The sequence below is a fragment of the Protopterus annectens genome, chromosome 10.part0 (assembly GCF_019279795.1).
Source record: "Protopterus annectens isolate FY-2018-M chromosome 10.part0, PAN1.0, whole genome shotgun sequence".
NCBI lineage: Eukaryota > Metazoa > Chordata > Ceratodontiformes > Protopteridae > Protopterus > Protopterus annectens.
Genome location: NC_056744.1, coordinates 87,961,005 through 87,984,307, shown reverse-complemented (window position 1 = coordinate 87,984,307; position 23,303 = coordinate 87,961,005). Strand labels below are relative to the sequence as shown.

Here is a 23,303-nt window from a genome sequence, read left to right as displayed (position 1 = left end):
AGCATTTTTAAAATAAATCTTTATAATTTCTCCTTTTGTTAACTGCGGTGGTGGTGCTGCGGTAGCGTTGTCGCCTCACAGTAAGACGTTGTCCTGTTCGATTCTCAGCTAAAGCGTCTTCTATGTGGAGACCTATGTGAATGGGCATACCTTCATTGAAGGTTGTGCGTCAGGGCCAGCAACTCGGCACGTAAAAATCTACTTCCAATCATTAGCGGACCGGAGTTCCACTGTGGCGACCCCTAACCGGGAAAAGCCGAAAGACACAACAACAACAACAAATTTCTCCTTTTATTATACTACAAAACAGCTACTACCATCCTGCAGCTATTACAGCTCCCACTGGTATCAGAAGTGCAGTAACATATATCCTCACTAGGGCACTTTATGATCAAGTGAAAATGGCAGGAATTCGTTACTTTCTAATACTCTGAAAGCGCACACAGACACACAACAAAATAATAATTTAGTTTTATAGATGGCTGCAGAAAGTTGCCACAGACCAAGAAAATAACTTCTTTCCATTTTTTTGCCAGTTCACTGAAATGCAACAGTTTTAAGTGCATAAACAAATCTCCAGTTTTAACCAACTTCTGCTGAGCCCATAACCTCAAAGCTCAGTCACTGTCAAATCGGCATTCCTGTCTCTATACCCGGTGCTAATCAACCCTTAATGTAGTTATAACTAAGCTGCACGTATACTACATGACACCATAAGCAGCACATTCAAAATTCAGTATTACGTTTTTTTTGTACTATTACTAGAGATTCCCTTATAGGTTCATACGTTGGTACTAGGCTATCGGCCCTAGGGCCTATACAAGCCTAGCCATAACAATTCCCTGAATATTTCTTCCCACAATATTTACTTCCGTTTCCTTTGTACTGTTCTCCTTTTAGCCCTTTAGAGAATGACTGAATAAATAGTGTTGTAATGCAGGATAAGACTGCAGGAGCCTGCATCCAGACATGCTCCCTCAGAGACTTTACAGACTGTTTCAGCTTGTTTAAGGTGAGGGTAGAGCAAATAAATATTAATGGAGTGGTCAAATGTTAAATGATCACTTGTCCTTCACTTGTAGAAGAGACTTCTCAATTACTCAGCTTCTGCTGCCTGAGAAATGTATCATGTTCACTTTAATTGTGCCACTTCCTAACTATCCCCACAAAAAAAGTGTTTGCCATGGTGCTTTACTCAACATCCACTGACAGAATACAAGATAGGAAACTGAGTTCTGAACATATCTGCACTCCTAAGTTTCAATGTGCTGAATTTGTATTCCATAGTTCCCTGTCACTCATCTCTTCCGAATGGAATCAGGGTTAAAACGAGTAAAATAGAAGAAGGAAATTTGAAGGTGTGTCACCCTTCTGTCAGACTTAGAACGGTTTTAATTTTGCACAGCCCAGCTTGGATACGGTCTACAGTACACAATGGATCTGGGAAATAAAACCCAAAGTTTATGGTCCAGTGTTACAGATGTGTAAAGTTGGCATCAACTTCTTGTCAAGACAAACTGCAAAAGTAGTCATGTAGAGGAATGGCCACAGCCCCAGAAATTGCAATTCCAAAAGTGTCTGCTATACAGGCTGTTCCCATCGCAAACTCCCTTTCATCATCTGTGCTCTGTGGGGAAAAAAAACAGACATAGCTGTACATAAGAAATGTTCACACAAGAAAAAGCTGAAGCAGAAACACCTGAACAGGTTAAATTATGCATTATAACTACACAAAGCAAGCATCAGCAATAAAATGGAGTGTAGAGTCTAACCTGATGTTAATGTCTGAAATCACAACTACAAAAATCAGAGCGGAAACAGATGTCAATATCACGAGTTAGTACAATGCCCAACAGGGGGCAGTTTGGTCTAAAGTGACGACTTAACACAAGAGACTCGAGCAAAAGCACTACACTTACAGTTATTACTATAGTAACATTACAAGGTGATACCAAACAGCTGCATTGGCATTCAGCTGTTTTCAATACCTGTTTTATGCAAGCAACTTACATCACCAAACAAGGGATATTAAGGCAGGACTCAACAACATCAATCATTCCCACTTTGTCACAGTAGAGAGAACAGAGGAGACAATGTAAAACAAACAAAAAAACAAACAGTGCGACAATTACCCACCTCAGGGAAGAAGGTACACAGTCTAAAAAGTATGAAGAATATGACAGATTCACTACACAGGTGTACTACAACTATCACATCTGAACAGAATGACATATGCACTGCAGGGGTATAACTACATCTAACACATGCAAGCAGTAAGAAAGATGCACTACATTTAACACGTGAACAGTATGGCAGATGCATTACAGGGCTGTACTACATCTAAGGCGTGTGAACAGTGTGAAAGATGCACTACACAGGTGCATTACATTTAACACATGTGAACACAATGACAGATGCACTACATCTAACCTGTCAACAATACGACAGATAAGACTACAAGAATGTACATCATCCAACATGTAAACAGTATGACAGATGCACTACAGGGGTGCACTTCATCTAGCATGTGTGAACAGTACAAAAGATGCACTACAAGGATGCTGTACATCTAACACGTATGAACAGTGCGACAGATGCATTACAGGGGTGTACTACATCTAACACATGAGAACAGTATGGCAGATGCATTAGAGGGCTGTACTACATCGAACACATGCAAACAGAACGACAGCTGTACTACATCGAACACATGCAAACAGAACGACAGATGCACTATCTAACACGTGTAAAAAGTACGACAGATGCACTACAGCGGTGTACTACATCCAACACGTTTAAGCAGTATGACAGATGCGCTACAGGGGTGTACTACATCCAACACGTTTAAGCAGTATGACAGATGCACTACAGGGGTGTACTACAGCTAACATGTTTAAACAAGAAGACAGACAGTGGGGTGTGCTACATCTAAAAACTGTGAAAAGTATGACAGATGCACTACAACTAACGTGTGAGAATAGTAACCACCCTTTTTTTACTAAGATAAATATTTATAAAGGACAATTGGTTCGGGTGGTGAGAATGTGTTCAAACTTAACAAATTTTAAGAATGAATTGGCAATTATTTCCAAGATGTTTTTTGAAAGAGGGTACCCGGCAAGGTATTTTGAATAGGGTAGCAGAAGAGGTCACCATAGCATGGTTGTCCCATTTGGCTCAGGTTCTAAAGAAATTAAAAATAATGTTTCCAAAAACTGGATCATTTTTAAAGGTAACCAATAGTTTTTAGAGGTTTTAGGTAACGGTCCTAACTTTGTATTTAAAACTGGTAGGAATATGAAGTTTTACTTCGAACATGTTAGGAAACCCATATACCCTTCTGACAAAGGTCCTATGTAAACAATGTCCCTACATTTTAGAAGGGTCATCAATTTCCTTACTTAACATTCTGTTCAAAATTTTTTGAAAAAAGGCAATTGTATCATTAGAGAGAGAGTTTACATTGCCATTTGTGACAAAAGTACAGTTTTGTACCTACCATAAATGTAGATGTTCGAGTGTAAACACTGCTGCAGTCATTACACTTGGGTTATCCTGCTGTCAGGCGGTCCTGCAGTCAGCCAGAGTTCCAAAGTCTTGGTCCAGCGTCGGTTGCTGTCACCTCCTCCCTGACGTCAGCGCGACAGGGGTATATAAGATGCAGCCGACGCCATTTTTTTCAGTTTTTCTTGCCCCAGATGTCAGGTGCCCCCAAATAGGTAGGCAATACAAATTGCTAGTAAAAAATACCAAAGTGAAGCAAACGACCATTTTTAGTTACCAGCAAGTACTCCCCATAGGTAATAAAGGGTAGATGCCCTAGGTAAATATCAAAAACTAAGAGGGGAAGGAGGGAGGGTAACCTGGACTGCAGCAGTGTTTACACTCGAACATCTACATTTATGGTAGGTACAAAACTGTACTATGTTCATCATGTTACACTGCTGCAGTCATTACACTTGGGTGGAATCCCAAAGCTGAGGTAGGGAGGCTGGATCTAGAAGGCATTAGGGGTGGCTATAAGGCCCTGCAGTACAGCAGTGGCGACGCCAGCTCTGGATTTGGAGTATAAAGGCAAATGGTAATGTTTGGTGAATGTATGCACAGAACTCCATGTTGCTGCTTCCAAAATATCCTTGGTAGGTACTCCTCTGAGGTAGGCTGGTAGGTACTCCTCTGAGGCAGGCAGTTGAAGTGGCTGTTGCCCTGGTGGAGTGAGATCTAATGCTGCTAAGTACAGGTTTCTCATGGTGGGTATAGCAGAAATGTATACAGTGTCCTATCCATTTTGAAATAGTCTGCTTTGAAATGGCTTTTCTCTGTGCTCCTGCAGTGTATGCTACCAATAATTGCTCAGATTTTCTGAAAGCTTTGGTTTTGTCCAAGTAGAAGCGTAACTGTCTATGAATGTCCACAGAAAGTACAGTTTTGTACCTACCATAAATGTAGATGTCCGAACTGGATAGCATCTGCAGTCATAACAGCTGGGTTGTCCTGTCGTCAGGCAGCCCTTCAGTCGGCCGGATTCCAAAGTCCGGGTCCGGCTTCGGCTGATGTCGCACTTCACCCGACGTCATCTCTGTTGGTCTTCGGGTATAAAAGCATCAGCCGACGCCATTTTCCTCAGTGTTTCTTGCCCCAGATGCCAGAAGCCCTCTTGAAGGCTAAAATTTTTTGGATAGATGCCAATGTTTCCAAAAGGATAGAGGTAAACACAAAAATAAGCAAGTATGTACATATATACAAACAAATACACCATAAAAGACTCCCCCCCATCAGCTAGCTATTAGGAGGGTAAACACCCTACGCGTATCTCAGAGGGGAAGGAGGGAGGGTAATCCTGACTGCAGATGCTATCCAGTTCGGACATCTACATTTATGGTAGGTACAAAACTGTACTATGTCCTTCATGGATGCATCTGCAGTCATAACAGCTGGGTAGAATACCATAGCCAACTAGGGGAGGAGGATAAAAGTAGATTATGGTGTGTTTAGAATCCCTTGCAGTACAGCAGTGGCAAACCCTGCTCGGGATCTGGAATATAGAGGCAAATTATAATGCTTGGCAAATGTATGCACGGAGGTCCAAGTAGCCGCCTCAATAATGTCTTTGGTAGCCACTCCTCGTAGGAAGGCTGTGGTAGTGGCTGTTGCCCTTGTAGAATGAGGTCTTATGTTCTGTGGAATTGGTTTCCCATGGAAGGAGTAACAGAATCGTATGCAATTTCCTATCCATTTGGAGATTGTCTGTTTGGAAATAGCTTTTCCTTCCCTTCCTGTTGCATAGGCCACAAAAAGTTGGTCAGTCTTTCTGCTGCTTTTGGTTCTGTCCAAGTAGTAGCGTAGCTGTCTATGTACATCCAAGGTATGCAGTATTCTTTCCCCTCTGTTTTGTGGGTTGGGAAAGAAGGTAGGTAGGTGGATTGCCTGGTTTAAAGACACTCTGGATACCACCTTAGGCATAAATGTTGGATTAGTCCTCATGGACACTCTATCTTGGTGGAAGATTAGGAAGGGTTGCACTGCCATTAAAGCCTGTAGTTCTGAAACCCTCCTTGCTGAAGTAATTGCCAGTAGGAAAGCAGTTTTCCATGACAGGTGTTGTAGGTCTGCTGCTGCTGCTGGTTCAAAGGGTGATAGTGTCAACTTTTCTAGTACGAAGTTTAAGTCCCAAGCTGGTAATGGTGGTTTCTTGGAGGTTTTACATTCTTGATTCCTCTGAGGAACTGCCTGAGCAAAGGGTGCGAAAAAACAGGTGGATCAAGGCTGTATTCTGCTGAAATAGCTGATGCATGGATCTTGATGGAGGAGTAGGACAGGCCTGAATGGAGAAGTTCGGCCAGATACTCCAGAATGTTAGGCATATCTATGTTTGACACATCTTTTCCTCTTTCAGAACTCCAAAAGACAAACCTTTTCCATTTTCCAGCGTAGTTCCTTCTTGTTGAAGGTCTGCGTGCTTCAAGAATAATGTCTTTAACTCTTTGGGAAAGTTCTTGATTAGTTGCTGCTATGTGATGTTCCATGCAGTCAGTTGTAACGTTTTTAGGTTTGGATGTATGGTGCTGTAGTTGTTCTGAGTTAGCATCAAAGGCATCAGGGGTATTGGCCACATATTGTTCCGAGACAAGCTCCTCAGCAGTGGGTACCAGTGTTGTCTTGGCCAGTTTGGAGCTATCAGGATTATCCTTGGATGTTCTTCCTTGATTTTTAGTAGTACTTTGTGTATCAAGGGAAGAGGTGGGAATGCATATGCTGTTAGGCCTTTCCAGCTGAAGGAGAGCGAATCCACTTTCCATGCTAGTGGGTGGAATGTCCTTGTGCAGAATTTTTTGAGCTGGTGATTGTGAGGTGATGCGAATAGATCTATCTGAGGCATTCCCCATTTCTTTGAGATGGTCTTGAAGCTGTCCGGGTGCAGGTGCCATTCGTGGGCATCTGATGTGGTTCTGCTTAATATGTCTGCTAGAGTATTTTCTTTTCCTGGTACAAATATTGCCTGTAGCTGGATGTTGTAGCTGAGTGCCAGGGTCCACAGCTGCAAAGTCATTCTGCATAGGGGGTATGAATGAGTGCCTCCCTGTTTGTTGATGTACCACATGACTGTGGTGTTGTCTGTCCTTATCATCAACTGGCCCTCTTTGAGAAATGGTCTGAACTTTTGGATTGCCAGTTTTACAGCCAGCATTTCTTTTAGGTTGATGTGCAGGTGAAGTTGATCCTGAGTCCACAATCCTTGCACGCATTTGTCCAGCATATGGGCCCCCCATCCTAGGTCTGAAGCGTCTGTTGTGATGTTCTGGCTTGCTTGACATCTGCGAAAGGGAAGGCCTGGGTTGGTCTGGCATGCTTGAGCCCACCATAGGAACTCCTGTTTTAAGCATGGAATTAGTGGGATTTCTGTTTCTAGGCTGTGTCTGTGTTGGGACCATAAATTCCTTAGGTACCACTGTAGTTTTCTCATATGTAGTCTGGCAAATGGGACCAAGATTATGCATGATGCCATGAAGCCCAAGGCCTGCAGTACCTTTCTTGCTGTTAACTTGTTCAGTTTTGTTAGTGCCAAGAAGTAAAGAGGGAGTTCTTTTTGTTTTTCTGTAGTTAGGAATGCCATTTGTCTTACTGTGTCCAATTCCGCTCCCAAGAATGTCCTTGTTTGGGATGGTATCAGCCTTGACTTTTGTAAATTGACTGTGAATCCCAGTGCTTGTAGCAAGTAAATGACCCTTTGTAAATCTGTTGTCAACTTGCTTTTGTTGTCCCCTTGTAGCAGGCAGTCGTCCAGGTATGGGTAAATTTGAATTCCCTGTAGCCTGCAATGGGCGATTACTGATGCCAGGCATTTTGTGAATACTCTGGGCGCAGTAGATAAGCCAAAAGGCAATGCTGAGAATTGATAGTGCTCTGATCCTGCAAGAAATCTGAGGTATCTTCTGCAGATTGGTCGAATGGGGACGTGCAGGTATGCCTCCTTGAGATCTAGAGTTACCAGCCAACACTCCTTGCCCAGCATGGGAAGAAGCTGCTGTAGGGTCAGCATTTTGAATTTTGGGACGATGATGTATGTATTTAAGGTGGACAGGTCGAGAATTGGTCTCCAACTTTTTTCCTTTCTTGGAACTAGGAATAGTCTGGAGTAGAACCCCTTTCCTTGCTCTGTTGTTGGCACTTTTTCCACAGCTCTCATGTTTGTTAACTCCATTATCTGTTGTAGAGCCTCTGTTTTTTGATTTTGGAGGTAGATTTGGCATTCCTCTTTTGACTGGTAAAGTGTGGAAGTGGAATCGGTAACCTTGATCTATGGTTTGTAAAATCCACTTGTCTTTTGTTATGTGGTGCCAGTTCTTTGAAAATAAGGTTAACTTTCCGCCTAGAGGAGCTGCTATTTGTTCCCTGGTAGGCGGATTTAGGATTAAGTCACTGTGGCTGTGCTGATGTAGTGGCAGTGGTTGTGTCTGTGCCTCTGTTGTTACCTTGCCACTGTCGTCCTCTGTAGGCACCTCCTCTGGATTGGTTTCTGCCTCTGGAACGTCTATTCCTGCCCCTTTGAAATCTTGTGGAGTCAGGAAAGGACCAATTTTTGGCAGGCCAGTTCCTGCTAAACCTTGGTGGTTGAACCTGCAGGAAATCTTTAACCGTTTGAACTGATTTTGCCTTTTCTTCCATTTTCTTCATAACCTGCTGGGCAGGTGCACCAAACAAACTTGTCTTATCCATAGGAGCATCTAGCAACTTAGCTTTAACATGATCCGGTAGAGCTTGCTCCTTTAGCCATGCATGCCTTCTTATCACTGTGCCAGTCATGGCTGATCTAAATGAAGCCTCCAGTGCATCATAGCCACATTTTAAGGAATGGTTACTAACCTGTTGTATGTTATTTACCATTTCTAATACATATTTCTTGTCAAGAGATTCATCAGTGGTTAGCTTTTTAGTTAACTGATCAAGCATAAACTCTTGGTATTGTATCATGTGAAACTGACAGTTTAAAGCTCTAGCTGAGAGAGTAGCTGAAGTGTAAACCTTTTACCCCATCTGTCTAATGACCTTGCTTCCCTTTCAGAAGGAATAGGGTTTTTAGCTATGGTCGCGGCTACTGCCTTGGGACCCTGGGATATAGTTTCGGGGTCTGCAAGTGGGGCCTTGTAAAGGTGGTGATGAGTATCTGGCACCCTGTAAAATCTGTCTGGTTTGGCAGGGGCTGGGGTAATGAATCTGGAGCAGAGCAGACATCATTGAAAGCATCATCTACCACAGAGAGAACAGGAGGTATAGCTAAGGGCCTGTGCTGTGGAAGGTGCAGAAAGGTTCTAAGTCTTTTTCTGGAATCTGAAAAATCTTGTTGCTGCCATTGGAAATGCTCTCGCATGGCATGTAAGGTTTCCCCAAAGGAGAATTCTTCTGGAGGGGAAGCAGCTGGAATGGATTCTTCAGCATCAGAATCTTCAAAATTGGAGAAAGGGGCCTCTGGCTGGTCAGTTATGTCTGATTCATCAGCAGAATCATCAGAGGACACTGGCTCAGGGGGCTCTGCCCTAGGTCTCTTCTCTGGGGGCTGAGAGGCCCTGTCTGGGTGAGGTTGAGATCCTCTAATTAATGAAATTAAATCTTCTGCCAAAGTAAGCATTTGAGAACTAGAAGAGGGCCTGGTTGAGGGTGGTTTAGCAGGCACTGTTTTCTTGGTCTTGGCTGCTTTAGCCCTGGCGAAGGCCTTAATGGACATGGCTGCTGGAGGCCTAGCAGCACCACGTGCTGGGGTAGAGACATCCAGGGGAATGGTGTCTGATAAGTCAGTGGCAACCACCGTAGTGGATAAAATTTCTGAGGCCGATTCAAGAGTTGTAGCAGGGGCCTCAGCTGTAGAGATAGATTCGGCTGCACCTTGATCAGTTTTCTCGGTTTCGGCCGAAACCGAGACACTCGCGGTTTGCTTAAGCATGGTTTCGGCCGAAACCGCGGACCGCGAGTGTCGGTCTTTATCTTTGCGTTTTTTGGCAGAAAGTGTAGTCGGGGGATCCGACGACATATTGTACGCAAAGTCAGAACCGAAAAACTGTTCTGCAAACTCCGACCGACGCCTAAGCGTTCGTCGGTTGAAAGAAGCGCAGGCCGAACAGGCTGCTACGTCGTGGGCTGGGCCTAAACAAGGCAGACAGTAAGAATGGAAATCTTTATGAGGCATTTGTTTCCCACAGGTTAAACAATTATTAACTTTTTCTGACATCGGCTGAGGCAAGAAAGAGTCCCCAACGGGGTACTTAGCTTTAGAAGTCTTCCAAGTAGTATTGGGTACAAGTAATGTCTGGATCCGACCGACCGGCACTTGCGAACAGCTTCTGCTTGGGCCCACGGCAAGAAAGACTGAGGAAAATGGCGTCGGCTGATGCTTTTATACCCGAAGACCAACAGAGATGACGTCGGGTGAAGTGCGACATCAGCCGAAGCCGGACCCGGACTTTGGAATCCGGCCGACTGAAGGGCTGCCTGACGACAGGACAACCCAGCTGTTATGACTGCAGATGCATCCATGAAGGACATTGTAGTAGTTTCTCCCCTTTGTTCTGTGGTTTTGGATAAAAAGTTGGCAAGTGAATGGTTTGGTTTAGAGCCACACTTGATACCACCTTTGGCATAAACGTAGGGTTGGTTCTTAAAGACACCCTGTCCTGGTGGAAGATGAGGAAAGGTTCCACTGCCATTAGTGCCTGCAATTCTGAAAATCTTCGTGCTGATGCCAGTAGCAGAGCAGTTTTCCAAGAGATTTATTTTAATTCTGCTGTGCTAGCTGGCTCAAAAGGAGCTAAAGTTAATTTCTCCAAAACAAAGTTGAGGTCCCAAGTAGGTGTAGGTGCTCTACGGGGCGGTCTTATGTTTTTAGCCCCTCTGAGGTATTGTTTGAGCAAAAGATTAGAAAAAATTGGTGGATCCGTGTTGTAATGAGCAGAGATAGCTGAGGCATGGATCTTGATGGATGAAAAAGAGAGGCCCTTGTCCAGCGTCTCAGTTAAGTATTGCAGTATCTGAGGAATGTTTGGGACTAGAGGGTCAAGGCTGTGTGCTTGGTTCCAGGCACAGAATCTCTTCCATTTGTCTGAGTAAGCTTTCCTGGTGCTAGGCCTTCTGGCCTCCAGAATGAAATCCATAACAGCTTTAGAGAGAGGCATTGCTTGCTTGACTAAGGAATTTTCCATGCAGCTAGATTGAAGGTCTTTAGCTGGCTGTGAAGTATCTGATTGTTGTGCTGTGTCAGCAACTGTGGAATTTGTGGTAAAATCCAGGGTGGTTCTTGTAAAGTTCCTTACGATTGGGTACCAGTGCTGGCGTGGCCAGTCTGGTGCAATCAGGATCATTTTTGGCTCTTCCTGCCTGGCTTTTATGAGTACCTTTGGAAGGAGAGGTAAAGGGGGGGAAGCGCATACTTGTAGTTTTTTCCAGCTGAATGAGAGGGCATCCACTTTCCATGCTTGTGGATGGTAACTCCTTGTGCAGAATTTCTGTAATTGGCAGTTCTTTGGGGTAGCAAACAGATCTATGTCCGGGCTCCACCATTTTTGTGTTATTCTGAATATTTGTGGGTTCAGTTCCCATTCGTGCGGGTCCATAATGTTTCTGCTTAGGTCGTCTGCCAGTGTGTTTTTCTCTCCTGGCAGGAATTGTGCTTGCAGATGAACTTGGTAATTTAAAGCTGTGTTCCACAAGGTCATGGCTTGTCTGCAGAGGGGGTAGGAGTGTGTGCCCCCTTGCTTGTTTATGTACCACATAACTGTGCTGTTGTCTGTCTTTAGTAGTAATTTTCCTGGATGCAGTAGGTCCTTGAAAGCTATAATAGCATTTTGTACAGTTAGCATCTCTTTTTGATTGATGTGGAGATGTCTTTGCTCTGTGGGCCACTTGCCCTGGATACATTTTCCTGCCATGTGTGCACCCCAGGTGTAATCTGATGCACCTGTTGTCAGTGTCTGCCTGGCTGTGGGTTGAGTGAAAGGCTGTCCCTTGTTGAGGTGACAAGCTTGTGCCCACCATCGAAACTCCTGTTGTAGGCAAGGAATTAGTGGTATAACTGTTTCCAAACTTTGACAGTGTTGAGACCATACCATTAGGTACCATTGTAGTTTCCTCATATGCAGTCTGGCATATGGAATTAGCAGTATGCAAGATGCCATGTAGCCCAAGGCCTGCAGAATTTTTCTTGCAGGGAGTTGGGTCTTTGTTGCCATTCATTGAAAATACTGAGTCAGTTGTCCTTGCTTGTCTGGCATGAGATAAGCCATCTTGGCCGTTGTGTTCAAGCTGGCACCCAGGAATATTATCTGTTGTGAGGGCACTAGTTTTGATTTCTTTTCATTTACTGTGTATCCCAGGCAACTTAACTTTTTTACATACGCCAGATGCTTTAGTAGAATGTCCTTGCTCTCTGCTTGAATCAGGCAGTCTTCCAGGTATGGATAAATTTGAATTCCTTTTTGCCGGCAAAATGCAATTATAGGTTCATAGGTTGGTACTAGGCTATCAGCCCTAGGGCCTATACAAGCCTAGCCATAACAATTCCCTGGCTATTTCTTCCCACATTATTTACTTTCCTGGAGCCCTGTCTAGCAGGGCGACTGACGTGATCCCTGGGGTGAATTTCCTTTCTCCCATCCAATCGTCAAGGTTCCTCTTGAAGAGGTCCAAAGAGGCACACTGCTTGACATGTATGGGCAATCTATTCCAAAGTCTGGGGAGTCTCTGGGTCAGGAACCTATCCCTCCAGCATGTTTTGTTTATTGTGATGCCAAGGTTTAGATCCCTGGAGCGGGTAGCTCTGAGGGATTGGGATTTCTTTAAGTGTAGCATGTCCAACAGCTCTGAGTTTGACATGGCCTTGTATGTTAAGCAGAGATCGCCTCGGAGTAGACGATATGCAACACAGTATAGCTGGAGTTTTTTAAGGCGGTCAGCGTAGGGCATCTGCTTTAGGCCTGTGATTCTTTTAGTGAGGTATTTCTGAGGCCTTTCTAGTTGTTGCAGATGTCTTGAGAGGTACATAACAAATGGGGCGTTGTATTCTATAATGGGTCTAATGAGGGATGAGTACAGTGGGACAATGACCTCCTTTTTTCTGGATGAAAAGCCCTTCATGATGAGGTGTGCCACATAGAAGGATTTCCTGACTGTTGTGGTGAAGTGGTTATCGAAGGTGAGACCACTGTCCACCTGTGTCCGTAAGTCTCTTATCACACTTTCTGTGTTTAGTGTACTGCCACCTATATGGTACTGCCACCTATATGGTAATTCATGGATACCTGTTTTTTCCCAAAGGGGATAACAATATATTTCTTGGCACTGAGCTTGAGCCCATGGCTCTGGCACCAAGCATCTGTTTCTGTAAGGCCCTTTTGTAGAGTATCCACATAATTTGGGGATTCAATAATGGCTCCCAGTTTGCAGTCATCTGCAAACTTTGTTAGCCAGAGTCCCTTAGTGTTGACCTGTACTTCAGAGAAGTAGATTCCAAACAAGAGCAGCCCCAGGACTGAACCCTGAGGTACTCCACTTGTCACTTGTCTGTTGCTGGATTTGGAGTCGGCTACTTTTACAGTGTGGGTTCTATCAGTAAGCCATTTAGCAACCCATTGGGTGACACAGGGATTAATGCCCAACTTAGTAAGTTTATCTATGATTCCAGAGTGGGGGATGGTGTCAAAGGCCTTGGCAAGGTCTAGATAGGCTGTGTGGACCACCTTACCCTTGTCCATGGCTCTGGAGGCTGATTCAAAGAAGTCAATCAGGTTCAGGAGACAAGATCGGCCCTTCACAAACCCAAACTGGGTGGGGTCCAGTGTTTGAAGGTTGCCAATGTCTTTGTTTATAAGTTCCATGATAATACGCTCCATGGCCTTGCAGATAAGGCTTGTCAGACTGATGGGACGGTAGTTTCCGGGATCCAAGGTGGATCCCCCCTTGTGGATTGGGATAACTGTAGCTCAAGGTCACTCAGTGGGCACAAAACCTGAGGTGAGGCTATGATTAAACATGACACTTAAGTGAGGTGCCAGTTCATATTGTAGTTCATGTAGTACACAGCCGGGATGTCATCTGGTCCCATGGATGCTGTATTCTTGGCTTTAGAGAGTGTGTTTTGTACCTGTGTGGCCGTTATTACTGGAATTTGGCAATCTTCGGTATTGAGATGGGCCATTTAGGGGTGAGAGGGGTGAAGTTGGCACTGAATCGATCTGCCAGGATATTGGCAATATCCTTCGGATCAGTATATTTAATGCCATTCTGTTTTAGCTCAGAGCAGATCTGAGCATTGCCATTTAGATTCTTGACATAGTTATAGAATGCTTTGTGGTTGTCTTTGGAATCTTTGGTAATTTTATTTTCGTAACTAGCTTTGGAGGATTTTATGAGGCATCTCAGTTTCTTACTGAGGCTAGTAAGGGAGTTTTTTGCATCCTGGGATTTTCCTCTTTTCTGCAAAAGTTTCTTCCTTTTGTTGTAAAGTTTGTTTATGGCAGGGGACCACCAGATTGGCTTCCTTTTTTTGGATGAGAGCATTTTGGTTCTATTTGGGATGGCACGATTCATGCATGAGTGGATGTGCTCCTACAGTGCCTTAGTATAGGATTCAGCAATTGAACTTTCAGTTCCCGTCTGCATGGGTGTCATGAAGTTTGTCACTTCTGACTTGAGTAGCATGAAGTTGGCTTTGGAGAAGTTTTTTATGGTGGTTTCTTTACTGGGGGTGGGGGTGGGATGTGGATGTTAAGGGTGATTAGCTTATGGTCAGACCTAACGAGGGGGTGACCACAGGTATGGAGCATTGATTTCCCATGTTGGTAATGACCAGGTCTAGGATATTGGAGCCCCTGGTGGGACTATGGATTAGTTGATCCAGGGCGTTGGAATTTATGAATTCCAAGAACCGTTGCGCAAAGGTGTTGGGACATGAGTAGTTTTCCCAGTTAATGGCAGGGTAGTTAAAATCACCCAGTATTAGGGTGTTTGGTTCCATCTTAATATTTTCCAGTATATTTAGAAAGGTGTAGTGAGAATCTTGGGGTATGGTGGGGGATCTGTAGCAAGCTACAATTTGGATTGCAGTCTTACCTAGTGTTAGTTGCACTTGGAGAATTTCAGACACATTGTGTTGGCCATCTAGCCTGGTGGTGTGAATATCCTTGGTGAATATTGACACTCCTCCACCTTTAGTGTTTCGGTCCTGGTTTGGTGGCCGAAAAGTGCGGTAAGAGTTGTAGCCTGGTATTGCAGGGGTGCTCTCTGGAGCCTTGAACCAGGTCTCAGTTACTGCACAGATATCGATGTTCTCCATTTTTAGGAGTGCCTCGAGAGAGTGCATTTTGAGGTTTAGACTTCTAGCATTGAGTAGCATTACCTTCAGATTTTGCATGCTTGTACCTGGTACCATTACTGGTACCAGGCACTTTGTGAAGACCCTGGGTGCAGTAGATAAGCCAAAGGGCAGTGCAGAGAATTGATAGTGCATTGAACCAGCTAGAAATATGAGGTATCTTCTGCAATTTTGTCTGATAGGGACATGCAGGTATGCCTCTGAGGTCCAAAGGCACGAGCCAAGCTTTCTTGCCCAGCATGGGAAGAAGCTGCTGTAGTGTCAACATCTTGAATTTCAGAACATCCAGGTAAGTGTTTAGTGTAGAAAGGTCCAGAATGGGTCTCCAGGCTTTGTCCTTTCTGGGAATCAGAAAGAGTCTTGAGTAAAATCCTTGTCCTTGTTCCTGTGGTGGTACCTTTTGAATAGCTCTCATGACCATGAGTGCTGTAATTTGTTTTTGAGCCTCTGCCCATTGATTTTGTGGCAGATTTGGCATTCCTTTTAGCCTTGGCAAGGTGTGGAAATGGAACCTGTAACCTTGAGATACAACGTTGAGAACCCGTTTGTCTTTGATGATGCAATGCCAGTTGTGATAGAAAAGTGCTAGTTTTCCTCCTAAGGGGGCTGCCAAGAGAGAGCTGTTTGGCAGCTGTAGTGGAAAGTCGTTGAGGCTGCTTTTTATAAGGTTGAGGCCTGTCTTCCCCTTCTTTCTGGCCTGGTGTACCCCATTGTCGAGGCCTGTAAGGGCCTTGTGTCTGACCTCTACCTCTTGGACGTCTGTATCTGCCCCTTTGAGGTCTATCTGTGACTGGAAAAGACCAATTCTTTGTTGGCCAATTTCTGCTAAAACGAGAAGGCTAAACCTCTAAGAAATCCTTCACAGTTTGCATAGATGTTGCCTTATCCTCCATCTTCTTTAATACCTCCTCTGCCTTAACTCCAAACAGCACATCCCGCTGCAAGGGTGCATCCAATAATTTGACCTTAACATGATATGGTAACGTATGTTCTTTTAACCAAGCATAACTTCTAATGACAGAGCCTGTAACTGCTGCTTTACAGGAGGCCGCTAAGGAATCAAACCCACATTGCAAAGTACGTTTTCCCACTTGTTCAGCTACATGCAATAAATCCTGCATTTCTTTTAAGTTAGGAGGATCTGAATCTGAAAGCATCTTTTGTTTCAACTGAGACATCGAAAATTGCTGATATTTTAGCATGTGAAACTGGCAATTCAAGGTTCTCATTGCTAAAGTTGCAGACATATATACCTTCTTTCCCCTTCTGTCTAATGCTCTGGAATCTCTGTCAGAGGGAACTGGGTTTTTTGCTGATGAGGCCTTAATCCCTTTGGCTCCCTGAGAAATAGTTTCAGGGTCAGCAACAGGGCTTTTGTGCAGAAATTTGTGAGAGTCAGAGACTCTCTAATATCTATCAGGTTTAACTGGGTTCTGGGGGTAAGGAGTCAGTGTTCAAACTGGATTCAGTGTACACATCATCCACAATGTCTAAAACTGGTGGAATAGCAAGGGGTCTGTGTTGGGGCAATAAAAGGAAGTCTCGGAGTCTTTTCTTGGATTCTGAGTAATCCTGGCCTTCCCAATGGAAATGCTCTCTCATGGTATGCAAGGTCTCCCCAAAGGAGAAGTCCTCAGGCGGAGAGGCTGATGGAATTGATTCCTCAGCATCAGAATCCTCATAAGGAGGTAAAGAATATCCTAGGTCCGAGGAAGAGTCAGAGGAAATGGACACCTGATCAGAATATTCATAGTCAGCATCCTGCCTGGGCCTTTTATCAGGAGGGGGATGGGACCCCCTGATCAGAGTGATTAGGTCCTTGGCCATTTTTAGCATTTGTTTCTTAGGCATGGAAGACTATCCTGGAGAGAGCTGTCTGTTTCTTTGCTTTTAAGGCGGGGCTTAGACTTAACAGAGGGTTTAATAGTCAACTGGGTAGGTCTGAAAACACCCTCTGTAGCTGTGGATTGCTCAGCTACTTCGGTTTCCTCTGTAGGTTTAGGATCGGTAAGCTGAAGGCCTAGTGCTTCCAAAGGACCAGCCAACTCCACGTGGGAGTCAGAGGCGGTCTGTGGTTCTGTGGAAGCAGTCGTCAGGGGCTGCGTAGGCACCTCGCTGAAAACCGGAGAACTGGCGACCGGCCTAGAAGAGGCCTCATCGTCTGTTTTGGGCCTCGGATGCCTGTCCTTGTGCTTTTTATGCATTGCAGTCGTCGGAATTTCCGACGGCAAGGTGTAATTGAAATTTCTACCAAAATAATGTCGGGCAAAATCAAACCGACATTTAATAGTGCGCTTGTTAAACCTAGCACAAAACCGACAACCAGTGACGTCGTGGTCAGGGCCTAGGCATGGAATACAATAGGAGTGGAAATCCTTATGAGGTATTTGCTTCCCACAAGAAATACAGTTATTAACTTTTACTGACATCGGTCTGAGGCAAGAAAAAGTTTCCCCAACAGGGTACTTAGCTTTTTTAGAAGACTTTGGTTCTGGATTCGGAATGAAAATCTCAGGAGTCGGCTGACCGGCACTTGCGAACTGCTTCTGCTTCGGGCACCACGCGGCAAGAATGACTGAAGAAAATGGCGTCGGCTGCATCTTATATACCCCTGTCGCACTGACGTCAGGGAGGAGGTGACAGCAACCGATGCCGGACCAAGACTTTGGAACTCTGGCCGACTGCGGGACCGCCCGACGGCAGGATAACCCAAGTGCAACGACTGCAGCAGTGTAACACGATGAACATTGTGGATTTTTCTATGTGACAGTTGAGAAAAAGAATTTATGAACACCTGTATGTGATTTTGAAAGGGAACCCCAATAATAACCTATATAAGCATACAATAGTTTGTTCAGGGTTTACAAAGTTTCATTTTGGAATGTTTGATATTATTCCCATTAACCCAAGGGAGGGGTTGGTGGGAACTAGTTATTGAAAGGTGTGAATTAAAGTGGTACTAAAACTGAATTTTACAGTCCCTTCAGGTCTTAATAACCATGCATCCATCCTTCCTGTTCTTAAGATGAGATCTCTGGAGTTGTAAAAGGGCAGAATATGTCCCTAGGTTTATATTCATGTGTTTACATTCATATTTTTATACTTAAAGTATTTTTTGTAACTTAAGTGTAAAAAAAATATATATATATATTAAAAATTGCTATTTTTTTAGTAAGTAATTATTGTGGAAAAAAGTGGATTACAATTAGGTTTTGAATTTATATACCTTTTAGAGTAGGATCATGTGCTGTTTCCTGAACTAATTACTTTGTCATATGAATTTTTAGTAGTGTAGCCTATTTAAGGTTGGATTTTTTTTGTTTGTTGTAGTTCTGATGAAGTCCTACTATTGTTATGGACAAAAGCGCTTGACTGTTTCAATAAATTTGTGGTCTTTTGGTATGCTAAAAGCATCTCTCTCTGATTAATTGTGGAGTGTTCAGCCTTAACCTTTTTGCATCTTATTTTTTTGTTACTGGTGTTTTTAAGCCGCATTTGATGCTTTTGATTTGTTCGAAGTATGAATAGTACGACATATGCACTACATGGGTGTACTATATCTAACACAAGTAAACACTATGAAAAATGTACTACATCTAACACATGTGAACAGTACAACAGATGCACTATCCAGGTGTACTACATCTAAAACAGGAGAACAGAATGACATATGCATTACAGGGCTGTACTACATCTAACATGTGCGAGCAATATGACAGATGCACTACAGGGTGTCCTACATCTAATGTGTTGCACTAGAAGGGTGTACTACAGCTAACACATTAGAACAGTATGACAGATGCACTACACAGGTGTACTACATCAAACGCATGTAAACGGTATGAAAGATGCACTACAAGGGGGTAAGTACATCTAACACATGTAAACAGTATGACACTACATCTAATAAGTGAGAATAGTATGACAGATGCACTACAGGGGTGTACTACATCTAACGTGTTGCACTAGAAGGGTGTACTACAGCTAACACATTAGAACAGTATGACAGATGCACTACACAGGTGTACTACATCAAATGCATGTAAACGGTATGAAAGATGCACTACAAGGGTGTAGTACATCTAACACATGTAAACAGTATGACATTACATCTGACAAGTGGGAATAGTATGGAAGATGCACTACAGGGGTGTAGTACTACATCTAATGTGTTGCACTAGAAGGGTGTACTACAGCTAACACATTAGAACAGTATGGCAGATGCACTACACAGGTGTACTACATCTAATGTGTGAAGAGAATGACAGATGCACTACGTATAACATGTAAACTCTATGACAGATGCACTACAGGGGTGTATTACATATAACATATGTAAACAGTACAAAAGATGCACTATAGGGAAGTAGTGCATCTAACATGTGCAAACTATATGACAGATGTACTGCACAGGTGTACTACATCTAACACATGCAAACAGTATGACAGATGCATTACAGGGCTGCACTACACATAACACGTGCAAACAGAATGACAGATGCATTACAGGAGTGTACTACATCTAACACGTGTGAACATTATGACAGATGCACTACATCTAACACGTGTGAACACAGCTGCACTACAGGGTTGTACTACATCTAACGTGCGAACAGTATGACAGATGCACTACATCTAACAAGTGTAAACAGTACGACAGATACACTATGTTATGTTATTTATTTAACATTTGTTTAACAGGAAAGTCTGACTTGGAATGAAGCCAATTTTCAGTGGAGGACCAGGGAGAAATGCTCCAGACGCATGTCTTTGTGACTGTAGTCATGCTACAGGGGTGTACTACATTTAACACATGTAAACAGTATGACAGATGCAACACAGGGATGTATTACATTTAACAAGTGTGAACAGTATGACAGATGCAACACAGGGATGTATTACATTTAACAAGTGTGAACAGTATGACAGATGCACTACTGAGATGTACTACATCTAACAAGTGCGAACAATATGAGCGATGCACTACATCTAACATGTTTGAATACTAACAAATGCACTCCAGGGCTGTACTATAAGTTAATGCAGTAATGGTACATCTTAGCTCAGAACTAAAGTGCAGCCTACAATAAGTGGCAGACAAAGGGTAATACATGGACAATAACCCTAGGGGGGAAAGTGCACAAAAATGGCCCATTAAATGTGATTAAGTATAATTCTGCTCCAGCTGTATCAGCTGTTGCCATTAACACGATTTTACCAGTTTGAAGAAGGCTTGCTAAAATACTTGGAATATAATATATTTTAACAGATATTGTTTGTTTAATTTATTCACTTAGAAATTATGTGGTCAGCATTTGTTTATGCTTGGAAACAGTATTTTGATCTGTGTTAAATTTGTGGTAATCTCATTCCCAGAATGTTAGGGAGAACAGCCTACTTCAGTTACTAGTAATATCACACACAGCCAAAGTCCATAATGAAGGACATTTTTGTTATTATTAACTCCAACGAAAACTAAGAAAAAACATTCACTTCTTCCGTGTAACATAATTCTGCATGGATTCCAAGTCACTGCCTTCTATTTCACATTAACTAAGGACAGTAATGCCATTAAAAAGAATGCTGATCTTTACCCTCTTTCGAGTAAGAACAGATCATGTTCCTCTTCCTCTATTAAGCCACTGTGGCAGCTAACTCACCTCTCGACTGATGTTGTTGAAGGTGTTGACATAACCTGCTCCTCCCAGCAGGCCCTCATAGCAGATCAGCACAAAGATGATGTAGATGCTCGGTAGGAACATGTAGTAAACGACAAAGATCAGGAACACCATGTTTATACACTGCACAGGAACAGGAAGTGACATCAGTGACAAGCCACAATAGTCAAAACTGCTCTTGCCCTACATACAGCAATTCTCCTAAACAGTGTGCAACTTAGACTTTCAGCAGTTTAAAATACAAATTAACAGTCCATCAACTTCAGGGGATGAAGAACATTATAAAGCTATACACAGATAATAAAATATTCTTTCTCTTAGATGTAAGCCATACAAATCTGTTCTACTTTCAGCCTCAGCATCTTTTAATTTAAGTTTACTCCATATCCATTATAAGTGATTTTCTTACCCTAATGCACCAGCAAGGCTGATGCTCTGACGTGTCTTGCTCTATCTGGATCCACTCTATCTGGATCCACTACTCATTGCATGAATGTACAAACATTACCATGCTCAAATGACATTAGCATTAACTTCTCCATACATGAAATGTGTACATTTTATTTGGCAGGTACTGCAGCTGCATACACAGACATTTTTTTTTCTGAGAAAACCCTTTAACAAAGTCTGCAGTTAGAATATCATCAAAAAAGTTTGGAACCTTCCACTTTGAGAATACAGAAGCGCATCATCCATTCACTCCACCAGTGATCTAAACCTGGAAACATACCAAGCTACTGGAGGGACAACTGGCAGGTTTGGACTGAAGGTTAAAAGAAAGATATGGGTACTGGGGTGGAAGAGGGGTATTCACATGACTACCAAATAACCCCTAATGGAAATTAAGGGTGCATTAAGCCTGACATGCAGGTTTGCATGGGAAGCCAACAGGGCTGAATGGTGAGCTCAGTGCATAATGACCAAATTTGTGCTGCTCTTCAGGGATGGAAAGGGACTGACATAAAATACTTTTACTGAATGGCATCCATTTCAGTAAGAATGCTAAAGGAGCTCTCACATTTCCAACTGAGTTTTCTGCTGGAGGGGAGACATATCTGGGCTGCGATGGCTTTGCTGAGACGCACAAATACAAGATTAAATGGAACCTTGGTAAACCAGACAGAGACAACTGAAGACCAACAAATGGACAGCCAAAATACGGTCAGAAAACAAAATGTGTGAGGGTAGTCGGGGCTGTTAACAGGCAAAGCTCACCCTACATTACCCCAGCAAGCATCCATCATGAATGCACCCCCTAACACTCACCCTATTCATCTGTACTAAACCCACTTCATCATCATCAAGAAGTGAGTTAGGCATTACACATGCTGTCTGTCTCCCCCGTTTGTAACTGGTAGATAAACTGACAGTGCTGCAAACTATCACCATTCACTCACAATGCAGTAAACACATTCAAAAATCTTTCATTTATCTGTACTCCACATTAGTCTTACTGTATCCAAAGTCACACCATGTGCACACATGCTTGTGCAAACACAAGCAGCATAAAAATACATTCACAAAACTATTGTCCTGGTATTTTACCCAAACAGATAACTGCACTACATGTGAAGTGGGTCACCTGAAGAAAAGCCAGAATCCAGACTCTACGAATACGGAAGCAACTGACAGATGAGCGAGAAACAAACACTCCTGCCTGGTACAGTGTCTGGTACCTGGATAGAAAAAACAGAAGCACGAGTGAATTTGATGCAAACAATATATACTGGGATAACTGCAGGATTCAGGAATAGTGCATACATCAGACACAAAGAAAACATTTGACAATAGGTTATTCTATTTTCTCTTTCTACAATTTTTTTCTGTCCCACACAAGCAACCATACAATTAATTTCTAGGTAACAAAATAAAATACTCTATAATGTGCAAAGAATCCAGAACTTACCACCGGTATTGTTCAGAGTGTTTCAGGGGGATATTCCTGAAGTACAGAAGCTCAAACTGCAAAATGAAGTAAGTAGAACAAGACATGAGAAACATGTTTATCATGCGTTTCCTTTTCTGATTTTTTAAACATGTTCCACACAACCTCCTTTGCTTTAGAAACCTAATTATACACTAATGTTCTCCCTAAGCAAAAGCCTCCTTTAACTGCTTTAAATCCATTTACCAGCTGCCTATATTGCTTCTGTCAGGCCATGAAAAGAGTATTGAGATAATAAAATACAAATATCTCAGAAACAACAAAAGTCATACACATTTATTAGGACATTAGCAATATGACTGAAGTTCTTAAATACAGTTTTCAGATCTTATTCATACAATGTATGCAATTCTGCTTAGCTACATAATCTACATTTGTTTTGTAGGTTCTGTTTATTGAGTGAACTGCTTTTGGGCTGGAGTGCCTCTTTCACACGTATGAGGAGTAAGCATAAACCTTCCTCATCTGCATTACCCAAAATCACTGGAAGCCTCACTTTCACAAAATACCTATTCTTTTGGTATATTCTACTAAGTGCGTGTTCATAGGTTCATAGGTTCATACTAGGCTATCTGCCCGAGGGCATTTACAAGCCTAGCCCATAGTTTTGTGGCTTACGCCACCCCTTTAGTATGGGGAACTATACCCATTATTTTGCTGTGCCTCTGTCGAGCAGTGACACTGAGGTAATCCCTGGGGTATATCTGCGATCTCCCATCCATTGGTCAAGATTTCTCTTGAACAAGGCCAGCGAGGTGCTCTGCCTCACATATACCGGGATTTTATTCCACAGCATAGGGAGTCTTTGGGTGATGAATCTATC

General features: G+C 43.0%; 1 protein-coding gene across 1 annotated transcript in view; it reads right to left on the bottom strand.

Annotated features, from left to right (window-relative positions):
* Positions 1 to 224: 224 nt before the first annotated feature.
* Positions 225 to 23,303, bottom strand: part of CLN3 (CLN3 lysosomal/endosomal transmembrane protein, battenin) — a 310,689-nt gene continuing 287,610 nt past the window's right edge. The window contains exons 13-16 of the mRNA XM_044085059.1: positions 22,442 to 22,497; positions 22,118 to 22,211; positions 20,518 to 20,658; positions 225 to 1,627 (exon numbers count right to left, since the gene is read on the bottom strand). Of these exons, the coding sequence (XP_043940994.1) occupies positions 1,508 to 1,627; positions 20,518 to 20,658; positions 22,118 to 22,211; positions 22,442 to 22,497 (411 nt within the window). The 3' untranslated portion in view covers positions 225 to 1,507. The remainder of the gene's footprint in view (positions 1,628 to 20,517; positions 20,659 to 22,117; positions 22,212 to 22,441; positions 22,498 to 23,303) is intronic.